Source organism: Lynx rufus, unplaced genomic scaffold, assembly GCF_022079265.1.
Source record: "Lynx rufus isolate CCGP_SWC_20201006 ecotype Redwood Valley unplaced genomic scaffold, mLynRuf1.p SCAF_1, whole genome shotgun sequence".
Taxonomy (NCBI): Eukaryota; Metazoa; Chordata; class Mammalia; order Carnivora; family Felidae; genus Lynx; species Lynx rufus.
Window position 1 is genome coordinate 82,225,582 of NW_025814823.1, and position 24,092 is coordinate 82,249,673.

Here is a 24,092-nt window from a genome sequence, read left to right on the forward strand (position 1 = left end):
GTGCACAGTGCAGACAAGTGTCACTGGGCCCTCCGTTCTCCTCCATGTCAGAAAGAGCCCAGGCGGTAGTCTGAGCTCAGGGCTTCGGAGGATCACAGGTGGACCTCGTGGAGAGGCTGGTGTTGGAACGTTGAAGGAGGGTGTGTGGGTGGTCGGGTGGGGGAGTCTCAGCAGAGCATGTGGCGTGGATAGAGCTCCAGCATTCCCGAGACACCGTTTCCTCCCGTCCCGGCCATGGGCCCGGCTCCCCCGGGACAGAATTGGGACCGCCTCCCACTGACTAAGGGCTAGGCCAACACAGGCCAACACCTGCTTGGGGCCACGCAGAGAGAGCGCATGCCCAAGACGGTACAGAGCTCTGGGGCCCCGCAGCCGGCCCTGGACACAGCTTGGGACTCAGCCTGGGACCAGGGCTTCTGTCCCCACAGCTGCCTCACTGGGCTGCCCAGCCTACACCGGGCACGCTGGCTGCAGTGTGTGGGGAGCCCAGGCCCCTGGCACTGAGGCTCAAGTGACAAACCTTCCCAGCAAGAGAACTAAACCAGCTCAGAAACAGTGCCACTGGGGGCACCCCATGCCGCTCAGAAACACCGTCACGGGTCTCTCGCCGTGCGGGCACACAGGGGCTCTCGTCTCCATGGCACAAAGGCTGCTCTGAACGAAAGCTGGCATCTGTGCAGATTGCTATAAACGGGCGGGTGTGGGTGAAGACACAGAGCCAGCAGCACCCCTGCGCATGCATTCTGTGCGTCACCATAACCCCCTTTGGGTGTAAGAGGGACGCGTGGGCATCATGGCCCAGCCAGCAGAGCACTTCCAGATGGCACCGTCTGCGTGTGTTCCGTGTAATTCTGATTTCCTCCAAGACCCGAAAGTGGCCTCCTTGCCTCTGTTCACGGACTTGCGATTCAGCATCAAGTCAGCACCCTCTTCCCTCCGTGTGGATTGGCTGGCGGCCACAGCTGCACAAGCGGCTTGGGCATGAAGTTCCCCGGCGGAAGCGGGCCTCCCCATTGGACGCTGTGACTCAGGTTCCTGCGCTGAGCTCAGAGGGCAGGATGGGGCTGTCATTGCACAGTGTCTTGATGTCATCTTTATCACAGATGCTGCTGCTGCAAGGAGCCATTTCTTGTCTCCTGCTTCCAGCAGATGCTTGTGAGCCTGTGGATGCCTCGAGGGTCTTGTCCCAGAAGCACAGCAATGCCGTGCAGAAGGACTTTATAACGTAGACACACACGGTGGCCTCAGATGCCAGGACTAACCTGACGTATGGGTCACAGCACTTGTTTTGGAGGGCTTAGCCAGCTGGTCAACCAGGAAAGGAGAACCATTGGCTCTTATGCTGGAAGAGAAGTCTTCGGAAAGGGGGAGGGGAGGTGTCTGCCAGGGTCTCTGCCCTGTGCGGTGGCCTGGGCTGGGCTGGGAATGAGCGGCACACAGGAAGTACCTGCCCGTCTCCAGACAAGAGCAGGTTCTAGAAGCTGCCTGGACAGGGCTCCTGGAAATGCCACGTTCTATGGTGTGTGGATGCTGACTTGGCCCACAGCTTACCGTACAGCACAGAAACAGCACAGGAATTCTGGGAGGAGCCATCTGATTGTAAGGTTTGCCCAGAGAGTTCACAAAAGCCTGTGGCCTGTGCACACTAATTGTAGATCTCTCTCCTCCTCGTTTCAGCTTGCAAGATGCTGGCATTGGGTTCATCCTGGTCATAGACAGAAGGCAGGACAAATGGACGTCGGTGAAGGCGTCGGTCCTGCGAATAGCCGTAAGTGTCTGTGCCCGGGTTGTGACGCCCTCCTCTGCTCGTCCCCTGGGCCGGGTGACCGCCGGGTGACAGCACTGTCTCTCTTTCCTACCTGTCCATCTGCCTGGTGGTGGTTTGCGTGCTGCTGGCCCGTGCCGTGCGGTGCTCCAGCCCGGCTGCCGCGGCAGGGCCAGGGGGCACTAGGGACCCATGACCCCTTGGTCTGTTTGACTTGTTGGAGCAGGTGCACATGTGTGTGCATGGTGTGTGTGTGTGTGTGTGTGTGTGTGCGTGTGTGTTCTCAAATGACTTCACTCTTAGGGGGCCTGTGATCATTTAAAAACAGTTCCACCAGTCTGTTTCTGACTGTGAAGTATGTGGGATGCTGAGGATTTAAGGTGTCTTCATTCTTTTTTTTTTTTTTTTTTTTGGCAGAGAGAGAGAGAGATTGAGAGCACTAGAAGGGGAGGGGCAGAGAGAGGGGGAGGGAGGGGGAGGGAGGGGGAGGGAGAGAGAATCCCAAGCAGGCTCCACACTCAGCCTGGAGCCTGACTCAGGACTCAATCCCATGACCCTGGGATCATGACCTGAGCTGAAATCAAGAGCTAGACGCTCAACCCACTGAGCCCCCTCAGGCACCCCTAATGTGTCTTTATTCTTTTTAATACTTAATTGTTTTTGAGAGAGAGAGAGAGAGAGAGCGTGAGCAGGGGAGAGACAGAGAGAGAGGGAGACACAGAATCCAAAGCAGGCTCCAGGCTCTGAGCTGTCAGCACAGAGCCCAACGCGGGGCTCGGACCCACAGACCACGAGATCATGACCTGAGCCAAAGTTGGATGCTTAACCAACTGAGCCCCCCAGGTGCCCCAATGCATCTTCACTCTTACATGCAGCACAAGGCCCTGAGCTATGGGACGTCCAGGATAGAAGGGAATCTTCAGGCTACAGGTTTGAAATTGTATTGAACGCCCCTTTCAAATTGACTTTCTACTTTTCAAAAGGGCCATACTCACCCCTTAGATTTCCTGCTAAATGAGATGCCTGGGCCTTCCTGGAGCCCACCCCTGCATCTGGCCACTGCCACCTTACACGCGGAAGGACGGCGGCTCCGTGGTCGTGGCTGTGGTGGCTGTTTTCAGCCTGCAGTAATACAAGAGGGAAGGGGCCTACCCACAAGCTCCAAGTGGAGCGCTTGGCATGTCCTCACGCCCGGCAGCCCAGGGACTTACGGCAGCAGGGAGACCAGAGCACCCGCGGCCGGGTCGCCGGCTAGGACGACTCTTTTTTTTTTTTTTTTTAATTTTTTTTTTTCAACGTTTATTTATTTTTGGGACAGAGAGAGACAGAGCATGAACGGGGGAGGGGCAGAGAGAGAGGGAGATACAGAATCGGAAACAGGCTCCAGGCTCTGAGCCATCAGCCCAGAGCCCGACGCGGGGCTCGAACTCATGGACCACGACATCGTGACCTGGCTGAAGTCGGGCGCTTAGCCGACTGCGCCACCCAGGCGCCCCTAGGACGACTCTTAAGAGCCCAACCCCCAATGGAATGAAATTCTCCTAAACTCTCGCTCTGGGTCTTGTGTTCAAACCATCTTTGCCTCTGGGCCTCCGAGAGGCCACTGTGCCGTGGCTCTGGGTGGGGTGAAGAACCAGTCCCTCCCCCCAAGATGGCTCATCGTCCATGGAAACAGCACCTAAGGCTTGCACCTGCTCGATTGCTACACTTGCCATCATTCTGCAAACCTGTCCCTGGGCCGCGGGGGGCACCCCTTGTCTTTCTGAGAAAGTATCTCCCTACACTGCTTGGTACACCTGTCCACTTTGTTCCCTGTCCCTTGTTATAGAATCAGCTTTCCTTTAAGATCCCGTGAGGCCTATGAGTCCTTTTGATATGCCGTCAGCAGTAAATAGCTAGCATGTCCATTTCATTATTTTAAATTTTTTTTTTTAATTTTTTTTTCAACGTTTATTTATTTTTTTTGGGACAGAGAGACAGAGCATGAACGGGGGAGGGGCAGAGAGAGAGGGAGACACAGAATCGGAAACAGGCTCCAGGCTCTGAGCCATCAGCCCAGAGCCCGACGCGGGGCTCGAACTCACGGATCGTGACCTGGCTGATGTCGGACACTTAACCGACTGCGCCACCCAGGCGCCCCTCATTATTTTAAATTTAAAAATACATTTGCATGTGATGTCACGTGGCAGGCTAAATTAAGAATTAAATTGTAAGAACCAGTGGGACAGATGCACAGTAGACTTAAGACAAATTTCTTAAGGCAGTAAGTCCGTCCTGGGTCGAATGTCAAGATATAATAGTCAAGTATGTCATTGTTTATAAGACTGTTGGGGCGCCTTGGGGGGCTCAGTCGGTTGAGCATCTGACTTCAGCTCAGGTCATGCTCTGGAGGTTCATGAGTTTAAACCCCAAGCTGGGCTCTGTGCTGACAGCTTAGAGCCTGGAGCCTGCTTCAGATTCTGTGTCTCTCTCTCTCTCTCTCTCTCTCTCCCCCTCCCTCTCTGCCCCTCCCCTGCTCATGTGCTCTCTCTCTCTTTCAAAAATAAATAAACGTTTAAAAAAAGAAGGTAACACTGTTGCAATAACATTTTTCCAATCTAAATAATCTCTCCAGTTCTTTTACATTTGTCTACCATGAATCTGACTCCCGCTCAGGCACGTCACCATGTGGCAAGTGCACAAGTCAGCCTCTTTGCCGTGACGGTCACGGGCGTCTCCCCTGTGCTGGGAACTGCCCTTCTGCCCCTCTGCACACACGCTGCTCCCTGGAAGGCCTCGCCCCTGCAAGGCAGGCAGCCTCTGCTCATCTTTCTCCTCCCTGCGTCCCCGCCTCCCTGCGTCCCCGCAGTGCCGTGGTCCACACAGTCTCCCGCTCTGGAAGACACCACTACTCATCACAGCACATCACAGGTTCCTCAAAGTGCAGCCCATCTGCGTGTGGCAGGCACCCGGCCAGGCCCGGGCGAGACAGGTTGGCCATAAATATCCCTCACAGCCATCAGTCGCTCCTGGCTAGAAACAGGAGAGTCCCCAGACACAGGATAGTTTTGAAGAAATAGATAAATTATTGTTAAGAACTGAAGTACCTGCGAATGTGCCCTGCGGGCCATCCGTGTGGTCCGGGAGGACCTACCTGTGTTGGGGGGAGGTGGGGACAGAGCTCTCCACCTGCCAAGGGCAATCGCGGTTTCCTTTGTCATTGGCTTTGTGACCAGGTGGACTTCTAAAACATGCTGACTCATCTTTAAAACTTTGTTTTGTGAAATCATAACCGAAAAGTTGCTGTTTGAGTTTTAATGTTTGCACAGATACGTACGTAATAAAAATACAAGTTTTTGAAGTATCCTTCTTCCTAGAAGTCTTGGGGTTCCCCAGTGGTGGTTTAGAAATTGTCGAAGTTAACATTTTCCCAGCAGAATCGCCAAGCATTCTCGGTAGCTTCAATTCTTTCTGATGTAAGAATGCATTGATCATATAGGGCCAACCATGCTGTGCATGTACTCAGCACGTGTCCTGGGACTCTACCGTGCTCCCGCCGCTGTATGAGGCTTTGGGTGTTGGGGGTATCAGCAGGGAATGAGCTGGAAGTATCAGCCAAGTGGGGTGCTGACAGTTGACAGAATGCCGTGATGTGGGATATGACCAGAGGCGGCCAACACCCAGGGGGGGCCCGAGGCGGTGCCGACCCATCCTGCGGGGAGCTCAGGAGGCTGTGAGGCAGGCCCCATTGCCTTTCTTGTGCGTGTGCCATTTCCGAGCCAGGGTGTGGGGTGTGACCGCCGTGGCTCTGCCGTGGGGACAGGAGGCAGGAGACAGAGCAGGCACACCAGTGCCAACGCCCGGTGCTGTGAACCTGCACCACCGGCTGCGGCTGGCCTGTGCTCCACCCGGGGGCTTTGGGGAAGCCAGGCCAGCACCCTGAAGAGGGTGTGTTCCCCTGCCCTGCACTGTGGACGGTCCCCAGGGCACCTGGGCCACCAGCTGCCGCAGGTGCGATGAAAGCAAGCTGGTGGCACCGAGGCTCCATCTCCAAATGTGTCTGGCCACCCGAGTGAGACACGGCACTTACGTAACATGCTGTAATGCCCACCATGTGGGCAGCTCGTGAGCAGAGCCCCCCTGTTGTGAGGTGTTCTTTCTCCTTGTTGGATGCCTTCAGCTTGGCTTGAAATAGAACACAGGGAGGCAAAACCCAGAGTCCCCAAAATCAGACGTTCTGTGTCTGCGTCAGCTCTGAGGTGTTGGGGGCAATGGGCGCTTGCCTGTCACGTCGTGGTCACAGCCGGTGGCCTGTCATGTGGTCACAGCCAGTGGCCTGTCACAGTCGTGGTCACAGCCAGTGAGCTGTCATGTCGTGGTCACAGCTGGTGGACAAAGGTGGAAACAAGGAGACATAGAATAAGGATACATTGGTTCAAAGTTTGCACCGTCCTCGGATGAACAAACCTTTTGAGAACTACCTGAGCTAGGATTCCGTTTCACACATTAGCCCACCTGTCCTAGACCACGTGTGTGTGAGAGTGTGTGTGAGCATTTGGGTATTTATAACAGTGTACGGGTTTACGTTTTGAGCTAGCCCAGTTCAAGCTCCGTCTATACCATAGAGCATGCTGCTGAAGAAGGTTCCGGCTCTAGGCATTCTTAGTCTGCGCGGGGCAGGAATGTGGTTCTTGCCGGGAGGCCGTTGTCATCCGTGCATGCAGATAGGGTGCAAGGCGACATATCCGGCGATGCAGGGTCTTTAGGGCATCCAGTAAATATGCCACACATGGCAAAATAATACTGCATTAAACAAGGTAGTGAGTTCCTGCCTTGTGCCACTTCCTGGAGTCTAAGCACAAGGTGCTGAGCACTGATGGTGAAGACAAAGCAGTGTGAGCCCCAGGAGGGCTTCCCGGTGGAGGTGACACTGGACAAGAGTCAGAAGGGGAGGAGGAGCTGTTCAGCAGGGAGAGGACGATGAGCATGCCCCTTGGAGTGTAAGCAGAGGTGGGAGGTCAGCGGGTGCAGGGGTGAAGGCAGGTTAGCAGGCGGGGGCATGTCCAGGCTGCAACCTCACCCAGGGGTCAGGAACAGAGTGGGCCGTTGGGAGGTGCAGCACTAACCACGGCATGGCCAGCTGTCTCTGAACCAGCCTTCGTGTGTCCCACATACTTCCGCAGCCGAGAGGAGCTCACAGGGCACGGAGCCCGCGGAGGCTGGAGGGAACAGGGCTGGGCCCGTTCTCGCCGCACCGCAGGGGGAGAAAGCAGGTAGCCCAGGGCAGGGCAGCTGGGGGTCATCAGCCTGGCACACCAGTGGGTGGGTCCTGGGGGTGGGGACAAGTCCACGCAGAGTGTTCCGGAAGGGCGTGTGGACAAGTGTCCTTCCTTCAAGTTTGGCCCTTCCTACATATTTTTCATTGAAACGTCTGTTCTTGCATGATGTTCGCAAGTGTCCCCAACACCTACTGAAGGGTGGCCTTCGCTGCCCCTGTCTGGAGTCCCTGCGTCCAGACCTCATAGGAACAGCCTGGCAGCAAGAGGCCTGTGCTCGCTGCCAGCCTCCCCGAGTTGTGCCCTGGGGTTATCAGTACACGCACCTGTGCTTGGTTTCTGCCATTGCCAGGCAGACGGAGTCGGTCAGGCTGAGCTGCTCCATTTTATGGATTAACTGTGTAACGCGGGCCGGACAGCTGTGCTCTGAGCACACCTTCAGAGAGTTCCTTGAACTGGAGACAGGTTTCAAACAGTGTTCCCCAGAGCACCAGGATTCCGGACATTCCAGTGTATGGGTCGGCGTCAGCTGTGCGTGTAGATGCACACGCGTCTCTAGGAATGTTGATCCAGAAACCACTTAACTCTCTGTCTCCAGATGACATTTGTGTGGCCATCACACTGTGCATGTCCCTAAGTCAGCCAGGGTCAGCCCCAGAAAATAAACAATTTTGTTTCAGTGTCTTAGAAACCTACTACAACCCTTTTATGGTCACTGGATTACTAAGTTACAAAAAGATGTTATTTTGTAGCCCTCATCCCCAATCCTCTATCTAGTTACTTCTGTTTTGCTTTATGTATATTTTTGAGAGAGAGACAGAGCACAAGCGGGGGAGGGGCAGAGAGAGAGGGAGACACAGAATCTGAAGCAGGCTCCAGGCTCAGAGCTGTCAGCACAGAGCCCGACACAGGGCTCGAACTCACGAATCGCGTGATCATGACCTGAGCCGAAGCCGGACGCTCAACCGACTGAGCCACCCAGGTGCCCCCTGTTACCTCTGTTTTTAAAATATGACTTTAATGTTGGTATTTCCCCAGCTCTCAGTTCAGAGAGTTGGTTCCAACCCAGAGAAGGTTTAATTACTGCTCTTTGTGGTCAAAGTATGTGTTTGTGTAGGTCGTTTAACGCCTTCTCACGTGACCGCTTCCGTGTTGAAGAATCGGGGACCAAAGCAGAGAGGAGGCAGGAGAGGGAGTGTTTTCTACCTTCAGCAGCGGGATCTATGTGCCTGGAGGAGAAATGAGGATGATGAAAACCATCTTGAAATTTAGAAAAGATGGCTCACTGTCATCTCTGCAGGGAGACTTTTTTTTTTTTTAATTTTTTTTTTCAACGTTTATTTATTTTTGGGACAGAGAGAGACAGAGCATGAACGGGCGAGGGGCAGAGAGAGAGGGGGACACAGAATCGGAAACAGGCTCCAGGCTCTGAGCCATCAGCCCAGAGCCCGACGCGGGGCTTGAACTCACGGACCACAAGATCGTGACCTGGCTGAAGCCGGACGCTTAACCGACTGCGCCACCCAGGCGCCCCATCTGCAGGGAGACTTTTAAGGAGCTTTTTCCTTAAATAGTGGCAGCCAGTTTCCCAGAGGCCAGTGACAGGTTCGAGCAGCCCTCTCGTCACAGGTGACCCAGAACCTGCCCACGGGCTCCCACCTTCGGTGTCGTTCCTCTGAGTCATTTCTGTTCTGCTCAGAGGAGCCAACCCGCATGAGTGCCACCGAGACACTGGGGACCTGGCGCCCTGCTTGGGGGCTGCCTCCACCACTCCCCTCTGGGCCGCGCCGTGAGTGCCTGGCCCAGAGCGGGACAGCAGACGGGCGTGGGCCACACGAGGCTTCCCCCCCCCAACCCCCTGAATGAGGCTGAATGTGGAGGCTGTGGGCGGTGCCAGACATGGCTCTCAGCACCTCCCTGCCCACGCGCCACACTGCTTAGCAGGCACCTGTCCCCGGGGGCGGTGCAGAGGCCCACCCGGAGGCCACAGATGGCTGAGCGTGGGTGCCAGAGACAGCGGGGCCCTTGCAGAGGCTCAGGGGCCCCCCGCCAGAGACACAACCTGGGGTCCCCAGTGACAGGTGGTTCCCACATGCCGGCGGCCAAAGGTGGAAGAGGAGCTACGGGGGAAGGTGAGGCGCTCGCTGTGGCCCGTGGGCAGTGTCACGCAGTGGGACCGGCTCACACGGCTTCCAGGCAGCCAGGGGCAGGGCCACCCGAGGACGGTCACTGGTCATCGGTGGCCTTGGGCCGTGGGGATTTGTGGGGCGCAGAGACCAGAGCAGAAAGTGGAGTTGCCGGGATGTAAGCCGTGTGCTTGAGGGCACAAGCCTGAAGCGAGGCAGGGGGCAGGTGGCTTGCTTGTGGACTGAGGCCCTTGGGAACCAGGCGGGTGTCCCAGCAGGAAGCACAGACAGGTATACAGGCTAGGCCCTGAAGGGGGCCATGAGCAGGGTGGGGCTGAGGTCAGGGAGGCCACTGCGGCTGGCTCTGGACTCTGGTTTGTTTGCGGGGTGGAGGAAGTCTCTGGAAGGTTTGCACAGGATGTGTCATGACACAGTGGACCTCATAGAAGGGTCACGGTGGCACTTCCGGGGGGAATCGGCTCAGGGCAGCAGTGGGGGTTGAGGAGTAGGGAAGCCAGTGATAGAATCTGGGAGTGTCCCGGCTGAGGCACAAAAGGAAGGGGTGGCTAGGAGAGCCCTGGGCGTGTGCCAAGCGCTGACCAGTCATGGGTACTGACAGGCGCTGGCCTGGGCCGCCCAATGCCTGCGGGCCCAGACCTTGGTCCAAGCCCTTCTCTTGCTCTCACACAGAGATCAGGTCTGGCATCAGAGGCTCAGGGCTGTCAGTGCAGTTCCAGCCTCGGGGCCTTGGGGGTGAGGCCAGGGCCCCACATTCAGCTATTCGCACCTGGTGGCACTGAGGCCTATGGGTGGGGAGTAAAGCTATCCCAGGATCCCCGATCCCGTTCTCCCCAGCTTCTCCGGGGATGCTCCAGGCCCTGTGAGACCCCCTGGATCAGACACTCCACAGGGCCGTGGAGTCTGAGGGCTGCGTGGGGTGGGCCATCCAGGGCGGTGCATGTGAAAGGAGAGGGGCCACCCTCAGACAACCACAGCCCTGGTCCATGCATCTTCTCAAAGCCACCGGAACCACACAAGGACTAAACGTGTTTTATGGTCCCTAGTGAGGCCCTCAGGTACCATTTGTTCCTAGAGTTTTGTCAGACCCGGTGTTCCCAGCCTCCGGGACAGGCTTGGTCAGGAGGAGGAGGCCAGGCTCCCTCCCACCGGGACAGCTACACCATGGGCTCCTCGTCTCAGGCTCGATTCCGCTGGCCAGGCTGAGAGCGGTCTGGGCCCGAGAGCGTGGCCCAGGGTATGGCCGCAGCCTGAGCATCCATCAGCAGGTGGATAGGTGAACAGGCTGAGACACACAGGAAATATAGAGAGGGGCGCACCCACAGCCAGGACATCCGGGCCAGCCGTCTCTCCTGCCGTGCCCCTTCCTGCCCCTCCGATGTGGGGCCTTGGGCTGTGCTGCTCCTTACCATACATCATATTTTAGCTGCACTGGGCCTAGTTACCCAGAAATCAAACTCAGTTCCTTCAGAATGCCTTCTTGTAGTAATGGGAGCTCCCTGGGCATCAGCACCTGGAAGTATCGGCATGTGGAGTAGGCTTTCAGTGATATGTGTCACACCACGTTGTTGAGGCTTTGCGTGAGCACCACATTAGGTGCAGTAGGAGTGTGCACTGGGGGAGGCACTGTTTTGTCCCTGTTTCACAGACGGGGAAACAGAGGCACAGGGAGGTGAGCAGTGTACCCGAGGTCACACACCTTGTAGGCAGAGCTGGCAGCCAGAGACTCCTGTCTGCGGTGCGTGCGCTAGGGCGCGAGCTCCCGTGTATGTTTTGGAACACAGCTTGTGTCTATATGGCTTTGTTTTTCTTTGACAAGCATCTTGGTTCCCTGGGGCTCTCATAACAAGTGCCACAGACTGAGGGGCTGGAAACAACAGAGAGCCACTCGCGTCCCCACAGTCTGGAGCCCGAGGTCCGAGGTGAAGGGGCCTACAGGTTGGTTCCCTGGGGCCATGCGGGAGACCCTGTCCCTGTCCCCAGCTTCTGGCAGTGTCTGGTGATCTCTGGGGCCCCTGGGCTTATGGACACATCCCCCGTCTTTGCCTCCATGTTGGCACGGCATCTCCCTGTGTGTCTGTGCCCAAGTGTCTCCTTCCGATAAGGACTAGGCATATTGGGTTGGGAGCCACACTGATGACCTCACATAAACTTGCTCACTTCTGTAAAGGCCTTTTCTCCAAATACAGTCACATCCTGAGGCACTGGGGTTTGGGCTTTAACACGTGACTTTGGCAGGACACCTTTCAGCCTGTAACTAGTGTAATAAGCTTTTGACTTTATAGCTGATAACGAATGTGACGTAGCTGCAGAGGCGGTGTGACTTTCTCCTGGTAAGACGTGGGACGTGTCTAACAGCCCAGCGTCAGCAACCACGCGGCCTCAGTGAGCGCCCTTCCGCCTGGACCACACATCCACTGCAGCCATGCGAGGACCCCGCATCCAGCAGTGCGTCTGCCCACAGCCCTCTCTGTTCTCTTGCAGGCGTCCTTCCCGGCAAACCTCCAGCTCGTCCTTGTCCTGCGCCCAGCGGGGTTTTTCCAAAGGACCCTCTCTGACCTCGCTTTCAGATTCAACAGAGATGACTTTAAGATGAAGGTGCCGGTGAGTGGCCTGCCGCGGCTCTGTGGGCAGAACGGAGCATGACCACGTTCTTGGCCCACGCAGCTGGTCGAAACTCTTCAGGTGCTAAGCCCAGTGCCAGGGGCGTGCCCAAGCACACAGCAACCCCGCTGGGCATTGCCCCTTCATTCCCTAGCGCTCCCCAGGGCTGACATCCACCCTGTGCCTCGGGTGATCCCTGTGGAAGTGCAGGTGCTTGTCAGAGCCACAAGTCTAGAACATTCTTACTGAGGGTCAGGCCGAAGAACGAGAGCCCAACAGGCTGAGAGCCATCATCAGCCTCCTAGTGAGAAGCAGCCAGGAAGCCCAGGAAGCCTATTTCCCGTGAAGCCTGCTTGCACCCCACGTCACGACAGTCACCGTGGGAGCAGCGCGGGGCAGGCTGCCAGACAACGCCCAGGAAGCCTTTGTTTTCCATGAATTAGTTTGCACACAAGCCCCCAGCTTGTGACCTCGCCTTGAGACCACCTCGACAATGCCCACCAGGTTGCCTTCAAGGACCTGAGCGCCCATGACGGTGGTTGTCCGTGACACCTTTACCTGTTCCTCGGTGCACAGGGTGGGGTGCTCTGCCCAGTCAGGGGCCATGAGTGAGGCGCCCCTGGCCCTGTGGGTGAGTCGCATGTTGCAACCCTGACCCCCGGGCTTTGGGTCTTGGAGAAAACCCATGCACCTGCGGTGTTTGCAGCACCGAAATGCCTTCATTTCTGACAGCCCATTTCCTCGACGGTTAGGAACAAAACCACAGAGACACCGGCTAAAAGTTAGTGGCCTGGCACTGAAATCACCAGACGTGCTCTGTGCTCCCACCAGGACCCAGTCTCCTCTGATGGCCACCTCTCAGCCCCAGGGGAGCGTGACACCCACGTCCAGCCACTGGGCACGTGAACCTCGTTAACAACAGGTCTCTACACAGACCTGTGGCGTTCAGTAATCAACAACACACAAGGGGGCGCTGGGCTCCATCTGGCCAGAAGCTCTCGGGACCTGTTTTGTAGGACCTTAGCATCTGGCTGACAGCTTACAAAGTAAAGGCTGTATTTTTACCCAAAACTCACGGACAGAATGTCCTCAGAAAGGACAAGAGAAATGGACCAATGAAAGCAAGCCCTGTGCAAAGAGCTTCCTCGGTCCCTGAAGCCACGTGTCCCGTGGAAGGGCATGGCCCTGACTCTGGTGATGTCTGTAGTGACTTTGCTGGGCTTTGGTGGGAACAATGACAAAACCATCCTCTTTCAAGTCAGAGCACTGCTCAGTGACCACCACGAGCTCCCTGGCGGATGGCTGACGTGGGTGGTATGCCCAGCTCTGTCAGGGTTCCAACACCTTCCCTCCGTGCTGAGGCCCATCGTCACAGGCCCATTTCACAAAGGGGTAAACTGAGGCACAGAGAGAATAAGTGACTTGCCTGATGCCAACCAGCCTGGAAGTGGTAGAGCTGGGGTTTAAGCCCAGGTCCAAAGCCAGGCACCTCCTGTCCACACTGCCACCATTAGTGACCAGTGGGAGAGCTTTTCTCCCCCATCCGCTGGGTGGTCTCTTCACGGGCGGCTTTCTTCCTCCTCTAGGTCATAATGCTGAGCTCAGTGCCAGAGTTACACGGTTACATCGACAAGTCCCAGCTGACTGAGGACCTGGGGGGGACCCTGGACTACTGCCACACGAGGTGGCTGTGTCACCGCACGGTGAGTCGTCCCGGGCTGCCCGCACGCGGGTGCTGGCTGTGGGCGGTGGGTCTCCTTAACCCTGAGTTAATCGGCCAAATAGCTTTTGCACTACGACGCTGCCTTTTCCAAAGCCATGTTCTCAGTAACCTCACTTCTGTTCCCCAAGAATGAGGAGATGGTCTCAGTGGACCTCAGTCATCTAAAGAAATAACATGAGTAATAAGTTCGGGAGTGGCTTTCTCTGGGCTCAGAGACCAAGAAACAACAGCCCTGCGAGGGGTGGGGGCGGATGTGGCCCTCGGGCCTCTCTTAACTGGGCAAGGGGAGACTGGGCGCAGAACGACTCTGGCTGATGAAAGTGAACGCAGAGAGTGTCCAGTACGTTCCTGAAGCCACCAGGCCCGGGGTCTGGTCTAGGTGTGACTGCGGCTTGCTGTGGTCCTGCCCTCTCTGACGACGCCCGAGCCCCTGCACCAGACACCTGCCTCCCGGTGCAGCTTGGTGATGGTGGGTCCTTCTTCCCCAGGCGATTGAAAGCTTCGCCCTCATGGTCAAGCAGACTGCTCAGATGCTGCAGTCCTTCGGGACCGAGCTGGCCGAAACGGAGCTGCCCAACGATGTCCAGTCGACAAGCTCGGTGCTCTGCGCTCACACGGAGAAGAAGGACAAAGCGAAGGTACGTGTGGCTTCTGTGCGAGGCTGCCAAGGGGAAGCAGCTCCATGGGCATTGGGCAAGACAGGCCGAGGCCATTCCCAAGATGCCTGGGTCAGGGGACCTGGCGAGTGCTCCCAGGGGAACTGAACACACTCCTTTCTAAAAGCGGCTCGTGGTCAGACTGAGGGACGTGGAGCCTGAGGGCAGCCAGGAGCCACAGCCTCACTCTGATTGGGCGTCCGAGGTGCCGGGGCTGCAGGGCCGCTCGCCAGGCGTGTCTGCCGCTTATGAGCGTGAGCAAGGCAGGACTTCTGCCCCCAGTTCCCGGCGGCAGGCCGGGTCATGGGCCGCCTTGGGCGACCGCAGCCCGCAAAGCAGCGTCCGTGCTCCAGTACTGACCCCGTGCCCAGGGAGCCTGTGCCGGGTGGGGTGTGGCTCCAGGTCAGTGGTGGCCGTGACCCCCTCGCTGGTGGTCCTTGGGGGCGGCCCCCAGCCCGAGAAGCCTGCCCTCTCTTTCACTCCCGGCGGTGGGGACACTGTGGGATCAGGCCCACAGAGGTCTGGTTTCCTGCTATCTCTTACCTCATCCACCGACCCTGAGCAACCTGTAGCCTTAGCTGTGCCCCAGCCACAGTTGGGGGAGTCTTCCAACACCTGCCGTCCTTCAGTGGCTCTAGGGGAACGAGGGAGTGAGCGTGGGGTGCCAGGCCCTGTGCTGTCCCCGCAGGAGGACATGAGGGCGGCCCTGGACGAGGGACAGAGCCTCCTGCAAAGCGTCAGAGAGCCCCTGGCCAAGGGCGGGGGGCGGAGCCTGAGCCAGGACCAGCTGGACAATCAGACCACCGTGCAGAGGTGAGGGCCCGAGCCGGGGGCAGGGCATGGCCACGGACTGGGGACAGAGTGACAGGCGGCAGTGACCCCCATCCCCTCGTCCTCATGGGAAGAAAGGGGGCCGCAGGTCCTTACCACTGAAATGCTCTTCTTCCATATCCCGAAGAAAGTGGCTGTTCTGGGCAGGAAAATTTCTCAGAGCGAACAGCGCTTTTCTGCAGCCTGGGAGACATTCAAGGGAGTCCGTGGTGACAGGGTCTTACCAGCCTCATGGAGCCTCTCCCCTCCCCACCTGCCCAGCCCTGCCCACCCGCTGGTGTGCCCGTGAGGAAGGGACCCGCCAGCTCCCGCCCCCCACTTGAGCCTCGGGTCTTCTCGCCTTCCCTGTGAAGGGGACCGCAAGCACGTCCTCCCTGGGTCCCCGCTGTGCAGATACTTGCCGTCCCTAACACCGCATGGCGCCCCGGACCACCCGCAGCTCCATGCATAGGCCAGGTCCTCGTTTGGGGAGGAGGCGGGCACAGGAGCAGAGCCTCTGGACGGCTTGCTGGTGACACCCAGGCCACCACAGGCTGACCCAGGCCCAGGTTCACACGCCAGGCCAGTGCTCCATGCGGGGGACGTGGGAGGCCCCGGGGGACGTGGGGGAGGCTGGGGTGAACCCCAGTGCTGACAGGGTAACACGCACAGGGTGGCATGGCTCTGGCCTGGGAGCCATGACCGCGAATGGTGGCAGCTCACTGTGCCCTTCGTCCCGAACCCAAGTCAGATGTGAGAAGCGCAGAGCACTGTCACATCAACCTTGTAACACACTAGTCCCTTCCCCCGAAACGCGTCCCCTCTGGCACATTTGGCCTGCGAGTCCCATGTCCAGGGCCTGAGAGAGAAGGCGAGGGTCCGGGCAGCCCTGGAGATGGAACCCGCGCCCTGCACCTCGCACCCGCTCAGACGGAGCCTCACCCCTGCCCAGGCTCCTGGCACAGCTGAACGAGACCGAGGCCGCCTTCGATGAGTTCTGGGCAAAGCACCAGCAAAAGCTCCAGCAGTGTCTGCAGCTCCGGCACTTTGAGCAGGACTTCCGAGAGGTGAGTGGTCGTGGTGGTGGCGCCTGGCGCTCCGGCCACAGGAAGCCACTGCGCGCTGAGCTGCCCTGGTGACGGCGGCGCCACACGGAGCCGCGAGACTGGGTGGGACGAGACCTTGGAACGCGTGTCGAGTGAGCCGTTGCGCACAACAGGTTACCAGACCCCGTCGGCATGCACTTCCTTCCGTGTTCCCCAGGGACGCGTCCAGGAGCCATGCATATGCTCCTTTACCAGCGTGCATTTGTCTGCACCTTCTGTGTGCTGGCCTGGGGCCCCATCCTGCCCATACTGGGCGGCACGAGGGTCAGGACAGGGAGGCGTGGTCCTGGCATTAATCGTCAGCGTTGGGGCTCCACAGAAGCCCGCTGCTCAGTCATTTATGCAGGGTCAGGACACGGACACATCTGCGTGCCCTCACCTCACCATGGAACGACATTTTCCCTGGGCCTTCTGGTCAGGACTGGGGGTGGGTGGGGGGTGGGATCTCGAGGGCATGAGAAACGAGTAACAACACCAAGCCTGGCACTAAGGCTGTTGTAGGGCCGTGTGCAAGGGCAGGTTCCGACACCGCCCGCCCCACCCCCCCGCCCCGCCACCGACCAGTCCTGAAATGTCACGTTTCAGAAAATATGGGATTGGCTCAGTTAGCGCTCACTGCCAAGCTTGGGCAGGCACAGGGAGCCAGCCTCCATGACTTGGACCAGAGAGGTCTCCCGCCAGCCCCTGTGAACAGCACGCCGTTGGGGGCGCATGGAGAGCATGGTCGTCCGTGATGTACTTCTGCAGGGGCTGAGGAAGGCTGGCCAAACAAGCTTTCTATTCGGGGATGGTTGCAGGTTTGTGTGCATTGTGAAATAATCCAGCAAGACCTCACGTGCCCTCAATCCAGCTTCCCCCAGAGGACACATCTTGCAAAATCGTGCTCAGCATCACAGTGTGGACATTGACACTGACACACTCAGCACACAGAACATTCTGTCCCAACACAGACCTGTGTTTCCTTCTTACAGACACACTTCCCTCCCACCCCGCCCCAGCCTGCCCCGTTCTGAACTCCTATCCCTCCCCCTCCTGAGCCCCCAACCCCTCCTGAACCCCCACCCCCTCCTGAACCCCATTCCCTCCCACCCCTCCCCCTCCTGAGCCCCCAACCCCTCCTGAACCATACCCCTCACCCCTCCCTCCTGAACCCCCACCCCATCCTGCACCCCTGATAACCTCTGACCTCCCTGTTTCCATATGCTATCATGTCAAGAATGTTCTAGAAGTGGCGCCACGCATACTTGGCCTCCTGGCTCTTTTCAGGCAGCGCCGTCTGTTACATTCCCTGGAGATGGAGGCAGGTGTTGCGTCTTTGCTCTTGTCCCCGCTGAGTAGTTAGTGTCCTGGGCCGTGGACCAGCCACGGTTTAACCGTCCTCCTGTTGAAGGACACCTGGGCTGTTTCCAGGACTTTGCTACCATATAAAACGTGAACACAGCTATCATTTCCCTGAGGTAAATGCTCAGGGGTGCAGTTGGGGGTCGTGGTTGCTGATGTTCAGCTTTCTGAGAAGCTGCTGACGTGTCCCCAGAGCGCCTGCACCTGTGCGCCCAGTGGTGCGCATGAGGACGTGGCTCTCGCATGCCCGCACTGTGCCCGGTGGTGTGCATACCTTACACGCCTACTCTGGGGGTATGGGGGGCGCCTCACTGTGGCTCTGCTGTGCCTTTCTCGCGGCTGGCGACGCGCACCGGCCTGCCTGCACTCGTGGCCGTGTCTGTCCTCCTGGTGAAGTGCCTCTTCTTCCTGGTTGCCCGTTTGTGACCCTCGTCCTGGGTGGGGGTGGGGGTTTTACTCCTGTGACTTGGGAGTTCCCTATATGCGTAGGTCCTGGCCCCGGCCGGACCTGCCGTTTGAAAATCTGTTCTTTAGTTTGTCCCTGTGTCTCAGCCTCTGACAGCGCTTTTCACACGGTAAAGGTTTTAATTCTGATAAAGTCTCGTTTACCAATTTTTTTCTTTTAAGGATCACACTTTTGGTCCATCCCATATCCTAGGTCCCAACCATGTTCTCCTCAGCTTTTCTTCCTAAAAGGTTTATAGTTTTACGGTAAGTCCGTGATCCATTTTGAGTTAACTTTTGTGCAGGGTGAGAATCAGGTCCTGGTTCAGTTGTTGTTGTTTTTTTTTTAACATTTTTATTTATTTTTGAGAGACAGAGTGTGAGCAAGGGAGGGGCAGAGAGAGAGGGAATCACAGATTCTGAAGCAGGCTCCAGGCTCTGAGCTGTCAGCACAGAGCCTGACGTGGGGCTCAAACTCATGAACCGTGAGATCATGACCTGAGCCAAAGTTGGACACTTAACCAACTGAGCCGCACAGGCACCCCTATTGTTCAGTCTTTAATCTTGGGATGTCCAGGGGCTCTGGTGCCGTTGTCGAAGAGGCTGTCTCTTCTCCACGGGAGAAGAGAAATCATGTCAGAAAGCCATTGGGCAGGTCTGTTTGGGTGGGTTTCTGGGCATGCACCCCATCCATCTGTCAGCACCTCGCGGTCTCGGTGACCATGGCTGTGCGGTGAGTCTTGAAGTCAAGTGCACAGTCCTTCTGTTCTCTCCGAGAATTGGCCTAGCTCTGCTTCTGCTCTGCCGGCTGCATCTATGTTGTAAGATCTTGCCTATATCTGCGTGGCTCTGCTGGGGTCTTGATAGGAACTGTGGTAAACCTGTATTTTGGGGAGAGTCAGATCTTTCCTACAGCGAGTCTCCCCATCAGTGAATGCAGTGGGTCTGTCTTACCTTGCATTTAGATTTTCTTAGAGCTTTTTCATCAGTATTGCACAGTTTTCAGCAAACCATTTCAATACATGTTCTGTTTAATTTACACTTAAGTATTTCATTCTTAAGCAATTGTAAATGGTGTTTTAAATTTTGGTGTTCATGTGTTCATCACCATAGGTAGAAATACAACTGCTTTTTGCGTGTCTATCTTGTCTCCTGAAACCTCGCTGATCTCACTTTTTCCAGGAGTGGTTTCGTAAGAGTTCGGGGATTTTCTACATAACGGAGTAGGTCATGTGCAAACAGGGATGGCTTGGTTCTTTCCGTTTCCATCTGATGCTTTTTGGTTGTGTTTGTATTTGTTCAGTTGTGTGTTAGTTTTGCTGTCTTGCACCGGCTTTATGACTGGTGAGAGTGGACACTCTTGTTCTCACCGATGTCACAGCTGTCCTTAGGCTGCAGGACTTATGTGGAGGCTCCTTGTCATGCTGAGGGCATGTCCCTCTGCCTGGTTTCCCGGGAAGAACCTGGCTCTTCTGTCCTCCCTCCTCTCCTGCTTCAGGCAGGGCCTCCATACCTGACATGGGCCCGGGCCTCCTGCCCCTCCTGTGTTCCAGGTCAAAGCCTCCTTAGACGCGCTGGCCCAGAAGATAGCGACCTTCACGGATGTGGGCAACAGCCTGGCACACGCAGGGCATCTCCTGAAGGACCTCACCAGCTTCGAGGAGAAGTCCAGCGTAAGGACAGTGGTGTGGGCCATTGTGGGCAGGAGACAGCCTACGGGGAGTGCTCAGGGCACCACCAGGGTCACTTAGGAAGGGGGAGGAATGGGGCTGTCTCGCCATCCGGTGGGGGGCGTCCGCGGGTGGAGGGACGGAGCCCCTTCCGCTCTCACTCCCACCCTGACGGATCCCGCCCAGGAAATCGCACCTGTTGCTCTAACAAACCCAAGCTGAGCCGTGTGCCTGGGGTGGCTCCCACGCAGGTGTCTGTAGAGCGGGCCCTCGCACTGGCCCTGGAGGGTGAGAAGCTCATTGACAGCAGGCACTACGCTGTGGACTCCATCCGCCCCAAATGCCATGAGCTCCAGCACCTGTGCAACCAGTTCGCGGCAGAGGTCGAGAGGAGGAGGGGGCTGCTCAGCAAGTCCCTGGAGCTGCACAGCCTCCTGGAGGCGGTGAGACCCCTCCCCATGCCCTCCTGGTCCCGCGTGGTCCCCCTCCCCACACCTGCCCCTCCCACGTGGACCGCAGTCACTGGCTGGAAGCTGACCCCACGCCCTGCTGTCCATGGGCCTGTCTCGAGGCCCAGCCAGTCACAGATGCCCATTTCTAGAATTCACTTGCCACAGCTGATACATCTTGCCAAGGACCAGAAATTCTCTGCACTTGGCCCCTCTGTCCTCTGTGTGAACGAGTCCAGGCCGGATGACGCACGTAGCCTTGGGGTGCCGTGTAGCTGGGTTGCAGAGATCCCCAGAATCGTGGCGGCCGCCGGTGGGACGGGAGGGCCCCGGCCTAGCACGCGTAACACACACGCCAAGACCCAGCCTCTGACGGGCCCGCTCTCTCCCTCTGCCGTGCTTGGCGTGTCCAGTCCATGAAGTGGTGTGATGAGGGAATCTACCTGCTGGCCTCACAGCCTGTGGACAAGTGTCAGTCCCAGGAGGGTGCTGAGGCGGCCCTCCAGGAAATTGAGAAGTTTCTGGAGACTGGCGCAGAAAACAAGATCCAGGAGCTCGACAGAATCTACCAGGACTATGAACCCGTCCTCACCACAGACCTGATGGTAAGTGGAGCCCATGCTCGTGGTGGGGGCAGGGGCAGCCGCCATGAGCTCTTCCGGGACCCTGGGCGTCTTGAGGCTCAGCTTCCCCTCAGCACAGGATTCTGTGACCCGGCGGCCCTCCTGTGCCTGGGGTCTTTCCCTGCAAGACCACCACTGGGAGCGCCCCCACCCGGTTTCCCCAGCACCCCGCCTCCTGCGTGCCCCCCTGTACATCGCGCCGACCCCAGCCCCCACTGCCGCCCAGCCGGCTGCCCACGCCCCCGGGGCACCCACAGGGTCACACCCTTCCCGCAGGGAACGTGTGGGGGCCACGTGTCCCTCCCTTCCAGCTGACTCTCCTCAAAGCTCCAGGTCCTGCATTCCATGGGGTCCCACCCCTCCCTCCTGCGGCGGGGGTGGCGGTGGGGGGAGTGCAGGGTTGCGCCCTGGCGGCTGGCTGTGACACTACAGCCCAGCCTCTAAAGAGGCCAGGCCTCTCACTTTGCTGGCATCGCTGGCTCACGAGTCCACACACCTATCCCTTCAGGAGCACGTGCAGAAGGTCTACCAGAAGCAAGAGGGCACGGAGGAGATGTTCCACCGGAGACAGGCCAGCCTGAAGAAGCTGGCGGCCAAGCAGACACGGCCCGTGCAGCCAGTGGCCCCCCGGCCAGAGGCACTCACAAAGTCACCCTGCCCCTCCCCAGGTGTGCACAGCCACCACCCCTCCCGTCCACGGTGGGCCCTCACCCAGTTTGTAAATGAACTTTTATCGGCACAGGGCCAGTGTGTGCCGAGTGGTTGGGGCAGAGAGGGGGTGGCCCGTGGACTAGGACATCCACTGGCTGTCCAGGGACTTTTCCCCGGTTAGCATTCCGGTCTCTGCCCCAGCCCATCTGTCCTCAGTACTGTTGCCAAAATGGTTCTCCTTCAGCATCTCTGACCACAGCCCAAAGTCCCCGAGGCAGCAGCCCCTCATGGGCTCCTTGGAGCCCCTCCTGCAGCGGCACCTGCCTGCCGTCCTCTTCGGGGCTTTGGCAAGTGGGCTGCAGGTTGGTGAGACTGTGGAGAGCCGGCCCCCTCCCGCCACCTGCTGCAGCATGTGGCACCCATCAGAAGGGACCCTGGCCCCTGGCCCGGTGGTGTCCGGGTCCCTCGTGCTCACGGACTCCGTGCTAGCCTGTGTGGCCGGCCATCTTCCCGCTCACCTGTCTCCCACCTGCTCTCCTCTTTCTCCGTGTTTCTCTGCTTTCCTTGCCCGTCTCCAGGGGACTTGCTTCTTTTCTCTCTGAAAGTTCAAAGTAACCCCAGGTGCTCCCAGGTCCAGTCCTTCCTCTCCAGGCAGTAAGGTATGAAGCCGCGTCTTCCTTCTCCACTTCTTTCCAAACCAGGCAGCCGGAGAGGCTCTGAGAACAGTCCTGAGGGCAGCATGCTCCGGAGAGGGCCCTACAGGAGGGCCAAGGTGAGGCCACAGTCCATGCTGCCCCCACAACAGCTGCCCGCCATCGCGGTCCAGCACCACCAGGCTCCCCCTGCCCTGCCTGTGCCGTGGGACCTCAGATTCCTCCCCAGATGGGGAATGAGGTGGGGCTCCTTGAAGTCAGGACGCCAGGCTGCACCTTCTGGCATCTGAATGCTCAGTGCGCTGCGTGCTCGTCTTTCCCCAGAGCGAAGTGACCGAGAGCCGGCAGGGCCGCGGCAGCTCCACAGGCGATGAGGAGGAGAGCCTGGCCATCTTGCGGAGGTGAGCAGCTCTGGTCCAGACATGGCAGGTGCGACCCTGTCAGATCTCCGCCTTTGGCCACAGAGAATCCGAGTGCAAAGAAGCCAGAGCTGGTGGATAGTCAGCTTCTACCCCAAAGCTGGCGTCCTGGCGTGGACACACATGCGCCACGCTGTGGACAGATGTGCGGTCCACTTCTGGAACCAGGACTGATCCGGTTTCTCCCAGAAAAGCCTGTTGTCCCTGGACCCTCAGGCAGGACTCTGGTGACTTGAAATGGCTCGTGTCCCCCTTTCTCAAGCCGTAGGTGACAAGACTGATTCCACAGAGACAGGCGCGTAGCCACGGCTCCTCAGTGGGCTGCACCCGTGTGCTGGCGCCCTCTCTCTTCTCCCACCACACCTGATCCGAGCGTCTTCTCTCTGTGCCCTTCCTGCTCTAATGCTTTCTCCGCTGTCTGTGCCCCACTCACAGGCATGTGATGAATGAGCTCTTGGACACAGAACGGGTGTACGTGGAAGAGCTGCTCTGTGTCCTGGAGGTGAGTCTGCAGGGGTGGAGGGATGGCCAGGGAGCCCTGGGGCCCGTAGGCCCGCCCGCCCCACGCAGCAAGGGTGAGAGGATGGTGGCGGCTTTACTCGCACGGCCCCACCGGCGGGACCAGGGACAAGGAGATTGAGGTACGCGGCTCAGGGACCCGCTCCAGCAGCACATGGCTGACCCCAGGAGTGTGGCAGGAGCGGGAGGCTGCGTGTGACTCCCTTGCAGGAAGAGCTGAACTGTCTGGGTCTGGGTGGAGGCCCCGGGGGACTGTTGCCAGCAGGGCAGGGGGCTTCTGGGCACTGGAATGTTCTGGATTTTGGTCTGGATGGTGGTTATAGGGGTGTAGACATTGAAATGAGTCATCAAGGAGTACCCCCAAGATTTCTCTCCTTCATACAAGTTACATGAATCCTCAAAGTTAGAAAGCAGAAGGACAGATCCCCCCCCCAACCCAAAACAGATGGTGCTGTTTGTAGCTCACGCACGTTGGTCGGCACTTGCTGCCTCGTGGTCGTCCTAGAAACGGCCGGTGAATAAATATGGATGGATTCACTTTCTAAAACCTGAGAGGCATCCTCTCCCCACGGGCCTCCCTCCAAGCATGTGATGGAGGCCGCGTTCCAACCCCTCCCCTCCACGCAGGGCTATGCCGCCGAGCTGGACAACCCGCTGATGGCGCACCTCGTCTCACCCGGCCTCCAAAACAAGAAGGACATTTTGTTTGGAAACATGGAAGAGATTTACCACTTTCACAACAGGTCAGGCCCTCCCCTGCCCACCCCTGCTGGGCAGGGTCTGCCTCTAGAGCAGGCCCCTGCGGTGAGCAGGAACCAGTGGGCTCGGGTGCACGACGCCCCCAGGCTGGTTCCCGCGGCCCACCCGCCAGCCCGGAGATGTCGGATGCCCGGTGCTTGGAGGATGCAGGAGCTGCCGGCCCACTCCCGCCAGCCAGCAGGGGCCGGTCTGCTTGGCATGAGCGTTGGGCCCTTTGGGGCAACCCCGAGGCCACACTGCCCAGCCAGGTGCATTTCGTTCCCAAGCCTGTTCTTGAAAAGGAGGCAATGGCAGACATCCCCATCCTGCCCTTCTCCCCTCGTGAGCGCTGTCTGTGGCCACCGTGGCTCCGGGGGCAGAACAGTGGTCCTTCTGTGGCTGTTCATCCCTGGCTCCTCACTGCAGTTTGTGGGAGCTTGTGGGGCAGGATGCGAGGAGGTGGATGCAGGGTGCATGGGGAGGGGGCAGTCACACAGACGGCACGGGCCCTGCCCTCCTCTG

The 24,092-nt window shown here is 58.2% G+C and overlaps 1 protein-coding gene across 10 annotated transcripts in view; it reads left to right on the forward strand.

The window, feature by feature from the left end:
• MCF2L (MCF.2 cell line derived transforming sequence like) overlaps positions 1-24,092 on the forward strand; it is a 128,538-nt gene that overhangs the window by 90,220 nt on the left and 14,226 nt on the right. For 8 of the 10 annotated variants that reach the window (XR_006962542.1, XR_006962543.1, XM_047081840.1 and 5 more), the window contains exons 4-17: positions 1,678-1,768; positions 11,649-11,768; positions 13,355-13,471; positions 13,980-14,129; positions 14,836-14,960; positions 15,910-16,024; positions 19,402-19,521; positions 19,770-19,961; positions 20,381-20,572; positions 21,099-21,258; positions 21,943-22,013; positions 22,219-22,295; positions 22,749-22,815; positions 23,460-23,575. Coding sequence is in view for 8 of the 10 variants with exons in the window: in XM_047081840.1 (XP_046937796.1) it covers positions 1,678-1,768; positions 11,649-11,768; positions 13,355-13,471; positions 13,980-14,129; positions 14,836-14,960; positions 15,910-16,024; positions 19,402-19,521; positions 19,770-19,961; positions 20,381-20,572; positions 21,099-21,258; positions 21,943-22,013; positions 22,219-22,295; positions 22,749-22,815; positions 23,460-23,575 (1,713 nt within the window). In the remaining 2 variants the exon portion in view is untranslated. The other 2 variants (XM_047081885.1, XM_047081877.1) reach the window with 2 other exon arrangements.